This window comes from Propithecus coquereli, unplaced genomic scaffold (assembly GCF_000956105.1).
Source record: "Propithecus coquereli isolate 6110/MARCELLA unplaced genomic scaffold, Pcoq_1.0 Scaffold110, whole genome shotgun sequence".
In the NCBI taxonomy this organism is placed as follows: Eukaryota; Metazoa; Chordata; class Mammalia; order Primates; family Indriidae; genus Propithecus; species Propithecus coquereli.
The window spans coordinates 1,425,943-1,431,662 of NW_012134970.1; the positions used below are offsets into that span (position 1 = coordinate 1,425,943).

A 5,720-nucleotide genomic window follows, 5' to 3' on the forward strand; every position below is an offset into this window, starting at 1 on the left:
AAAATTTCAGAACTACTATTGACATTATAATTATAAAATACAAAGATAGAAATAAACATTAAGAAAAATATAATAATATAATTTTGTTACTGCATTTCATTGATCAAAGAGTGGAAGTTTGCTTACCCCTATCTCAGAAGGCCTTGAATAATGCATGGCAGATGAAGAGACCTGTCAAAAACTCGGTTGGGAATATATTAATATTAATATCAGATATATTTAATATACATTTTCTATATCTATTATAGGATTCCGTAAGCCATTTCTGTGCATTGAATCATGTTACTATAAAAATAACTTCAGTTTGGCTAAATTTAATTAAAACTTTGAATCCTGTTTTTAAGAAAGTACACTTCAAGAACATCTATATTTACTGCAAAGCATAATCCAAGATGTTTTATACTATATTAGAATGCATATAATAAGTTATTTCTAGAATTTAGGACCTAGACCAAAAACACTCTCTTTCTTTTCTAAATGATTTCTTTTATTAGACACATAGTACACCATTTCCCTTTTTGCTGTGGTTCCTAGGAAGTTTAGAATTCAATTTAGTGTTCTCTTGTGATTACCTCATCCTAGGACTACACTTTAGGGAAGAGCTTGAAAAATTACTTTGAGCTGGGAATGAGGGTCACGTTCTGGGAATTGTTGGAACCACTTCTATGCAGTTGAGTATTTAGTTAGTTATCGCAAATGTACTGGGCCTTTCCACTACTCAACGCATCAGTAAATAATGCTCCTAACATTTTTCATATTAGGAAAACACATGTAAACATTCAGAAATCAAGTAACTTTTACAGGGTGACAGGAGTCAATGACCAAGTTGGTAATGGACTCAAACAAAATGTTGCTGACTTTTTGCCTGGCTATGAATTGTTTCTTAAGAAAAATTATGAAGTTCTGCCTATGGGCCAGGCAGTGTTCTAGGTTCTAAAAAACAGACAATTAAGACAGGATTCCTATTTATAAGGACTTATCAAGCTAGGAATTCTTTATTGCCATGATTAGATGACTTCTTCTATTTCTATTCAGGTGTTCGATTATATATTAGATAGTTAAATTAATGGTTGTTATAAAGAATAAAAAAGAGGATAAAGGTAGTGATTTTGTTTTGTTCTAAGAAGCTTTTTCTTTCTTTCTTTTTTTTTTTTTTTTTTTTTGAGGTAGGGTCTTACGTGTTGCCTGAGCAGAAGTACCATGGCATCCTCATAGCTCACTGAAACCTCGAACTCCTGAGCTCAAGCAATCTTCCTGCCTCAACCTCTGAAGTAGCTGGGGCCATAAGTGTGCACCACCACACCTGGCTAGTTTTTCTATATTTCTTTGTAGAGACAGGGTCTCATTATGTCGCTCAGGCTGGTCTCAAACTCTTGGCCTGAAGCCATCTTGGCTTCGCAAAGTGCTGGAGTTACAGTCATGAGCCATCCTGCACCTGGCCTTTTTTGGGCTAGAGTACAGTGGCATGATAGCTCACTGCAACCTCCAACTCCAGGGTTCAAGTGATCCTCCTGCCTCAGCCTTCCCAGTAGCTGGGACTATAGGCACACACTACCATGTCTGGCTAATTTTTCTATTTTTTTTTGTAGAGACGGGTCTCGCTACGTTGCACAGGCTGGTCTTCAACTCCCAGACTCAAGCTATCCTTCCGCCTCAGCCTCCCAAAATGCTAGGACTATAGGCATGACCCCACTGTGCCTGGCCCATTTTTTCATTGCTTTTTAATGTCTACTTGTTAAATATAAATTGTTTCTTATAATTTGAATTCATTTCTGGGATTACTCTTCTCTCTTTGCTGTATTTTATTCAGTCATTTATATATTTTAAATAATTATCGCATTAGTTTTTTTCCCTTTGTGTTATGTTGAGAGTCTGTTTCCTAAAACATACCAATAATTTTTTAAAAATCTGCAGTAGTATTAAAATTTGGTTCAGAGAAAGCTAGTCACCTGACTACTACTTTTATTGGCTTTAAAGAAATACAGGGATGTAGGTTATCATTCAAAAACCAAATACACAAAAGAAGTATGTCATTTATCCCATGAAATACAGCTTCAGAATAGGAGAGAAATATTCACGTACTTCAAATTTGTAAGGTATGAATTGTTTAGGCATTTGCATTTCCTTTTTAGGAATTAATACCAGAAAGAGTGAATTTTGCTTATGAATTTAGTTCCTAAATTGAAATTGTACAACTGCAGACATTACTTAATCTTAGTTAAAATCTCTTTTAAAAAGTCAACTGAGAAATTAAAAAAAAAAGAATTTGATTCAACTATTTTCTTGTCTAGTGTGTACTGTTTCTCAGGCTCTAGTTCATGTCTTGGCACCATGTTGAATCAAGGCATATTTTAAACATGGAATGTATTCTGTTTCCTGTCAGAGACATTTTTGGACAGACTTTCATGGACTTTCTTTTTCAGAATATGAAAATATGTTAAAAATTCTTTATTTTTTTGGTTTGTGCACTGTAGAAGCAAAAAACCAGAAATGGAATTAGAAGCTGTATGGAAGCTAATGTATCCGTCCAGATTTTATGTGGGTATTAGTCCTGGATAATGAGCCATGAAGTCAATACAGATCCATTTAGCTCTCAGTTCAGTGCTTACTTCTGAACTAGCTAACTCAGTTAACTTAGCATGGGTGCTAAGGGTCAACATTTCAGTTTATAGCTCTGGATGGCTTGAATAATTTTGTATTAAAAAAGTCTGACTTCTAATCCAGTATAGCTGGAAACTTGTGCTTTAATCATGAGGGAGAAAAATTGAGTGTGAATAGCTTAATATAAATTTATTCAGTCATTCAACTATTATTTATTGAGCATGTGCTGGGGGTTAGGCACTGGGAAGATAGCAATTAGGAAGTCAGATGAGACCTCTGTTCTTGTTGAGCTCACATTGTGGCGGGGGGATTTGAAGGGATAGATAACATATTATAAACAACTAAATAACTAAATAACTAATCAAATAAGATAATTTAGCTTGTATATAATGAAGATAAAGTAAGGTAATTAAGGTAATGGAGACTGGTGATATGTGCATTAAAGTTTAGTGTACTTTGAAGCCTCTTTTAGGAGGAGACATTTGAGGAAACTTGAATGATGAGAAAGAGGCTGTGTAACTATCTCTGGGAAGAGTGAGCCAGTAGAGGGAACTAACTCTCAAGTGTAAAGACCCTCATTATAAACTAAGCTTAACCTGTTCAATTAGAAAGAAGGTCTTTGATGCTGGAGATGGTGAGCTAGACCACTGCCTAGCTCAAATCTAGAAACTGAAATCCTTATGGAGCTTTGCTAGCTCTTAGCTCTGTGAGAATTTATTCCTTTCAGTTTTGAACCTAGTGTAAAACAAAAAGAAAAATCTCAGTTTTTCTTTCAATAGATATTAAGGACTTCTGCTATATGTCAGGCATTTAGGTGCTAGAAACACAACAATGAACAAAACAGAAATTTTTCCTCTCCTGGAGCTTACATTCCCAAGATAGTTCGTTAGAAGGCAGTGACACTTTTAATCCTATAAGATAGTTGAAAGATTAATTAATATAACTAGGAATGCTGAATTCTCAACTCTTTGGTGGGGAGTGGAGGGATAGTGGATGGTGGTAGCTTTCGGAATGCCTGGAGGTGTTTGATAGAGACTTTAACGAGAGTGGATAATAGTCCTTAGGTGAGGAAGATACAAAAACAGTTGGGAATCAGTATGATATGCCCTAGAGTAAGGTGTTTTTAGAATCTGAAAATGCTACATTTAATATTTTAGCAATGTGGCAAACTTGGATTAGCACTGAGAAATAATTTGTATTTCAGAAATTATATTGAAATATTTTGGGAGTAATATTAACTTTACATGGCTGGCTTTATTTGCTCCTGTGGCAAACAGGGATTAGATTAATATATAGTTAATAGAGGCATTGGTTATCTCAGTGGTTTTCATTCTTATAGATCTAGTATTTTGTAATTTTTCTGCCACATTCCTTTGTTCTTTTGTCTCTTTAGTGATAATGATCTAATGGGCCTCTAACATATGCTTCCTATGACCCATTATTCTTGACTTTATGTTTGGGTAAGATAGAAGTTTTTTTTGTTTGTTTATTTTACTTTCTTAAGATAAAATAATATTTGCATTAAATATTTAATGTTTGAATTAAGGATTTAAAAATATTTAAACAACCCAGTTGTTAAAAAGAAAGGCAAGCTTTCCTGAGAAATCAATACTATCTCCAGAGTGTGTTCTTTTTTTTTTATTTTTTTTAATTTTTAAAATTTTTTATTTCAGCATATTACAGGGGTACGGATGTTTGGGTTACATATATTGACTTTGCCCCACCTGAGTTGGAGCTTCAATCGTGTCCATTCCCCCAGAGGGTGCACACCATACTCATTAGGTGCAAACATACCCATCCTCTCCTCCCCCTCCCACCTGCCTGACACCTGATGAATGTTATTACTATATGTGCCCTTAAGTGTTGATCAGTTAATACCAATTCGATGGTGAGTGTATGTGGTGCTTGTTTTTCCATCCTTGCACTACTTAGTAGAATGGGCTCCAGCTCTATCCAGGGTAATATAAGACATGCTAGATCACCATTGTTTTTTGTGATGGCGTAAAACTCCATGGTATACATATACCGCACTTTATTATTCCACTCATGTATTGATGGGCACTTGGGTTGTTTCCACATCTTTGCAGTTGTGAATTGTGCTGTTGTATTGCAGCAGAAGCAAAGAGTTTCTGTTTCTGTATTTTCAGGGACACAAGTAGCAGTGAAAGTGAAGAGAGTTCTGATTCTTCTGATGATGAGTTAATTGGCCCTCCTTTACCCCCTAAAATGATAGAAGAACCGGTTAATCTTATGGAGGAAGATATCCTTGGTCCTTTACCTCCACCTCTTAATGAAGAAGAGGAAGCAGAGGAAGAAGAGGAGGATGAAGAGGAAGAGGAGGAAGTAAGTATTTCAGTGGTAATTTAAGAATTCAATAGAGTAGTACCGTAAAGTAATGTAGGGATTAGTTCCCTGCTAAACTGTTACTTATGAGTAAGAGCCAATTAAAAAAAAATCTGCATTTATTACTGAGAGCCCTTATTGAAAGAGCTTCAGGAGGAAGGAAACAACTCAAAAATAATAAATGGAGAGAAGCAAGCGATGTGTTAAAAAGAAATTAATAAAAGATTTTGTTAAATCTATTAAATACATATACATATGTGCATATTGAGTATAAATAATAATGATGGTAAATAAATTTGGGGAGATTTAAAAACAAAATAAAATTGTTGTCAACAATGAAGTGGAAGATGGGGGAGTGGAATTAGAGTTCATTCATTTTGAGGTATTATTTGGAAGGAGGCTAGAGATAATAGTTAACTTTAGTTTAAGCCAACTATGCAAGTTATAATTTTAAGAGTAATTGCCCTAAGAATAGAAATAAAATATATAACCTCCAAAATAGTGAAAGGAAAAAGTAATAAAGAAAACTAATGGTGTACTTTGTGTATTCGACACCTGGAGTAGATGATTTTTTAACATATCCCTTCTCTATGTGATGAAATATTTTCAGTAATAATTATGAGATAAAATGAAAAATAATAACAGAAAAGAAACACACAGCTTTTTTAAATCTTTCAGTGACTGTCCAAATATATATTCTTTGCATATATATATATATGTTCGTGTTCAGTACATAGTATAGCAAATTTGTTAGTCTGTCTATAGTTGATCAAATA

The 5,720-nt window shown here is 34.3% G+C and overlaps 1 protein-coding gene across 1 annotated transcript in view; it reads left to right on the plus strand.

The window, feature by feature from the left end:
- The window catches only part of WDR70 (WD repeat domain 70), a 315,052-nt gene that overhangs the window by 13,914 nt on the left and 295,418 nt on the right, over positions 1–5,720 (plus strand). The window contains exon 5 of the mRNA XM_012649467.1: positions 4,749–4,944. Within this exon, the coding sequence (XP_012504921.1) occupies positions 4,749–4,944 (196 nt within the window). The remainder of the gene's footprint in view (positions 1–4,748; positions 4,945–5,720) is intronic.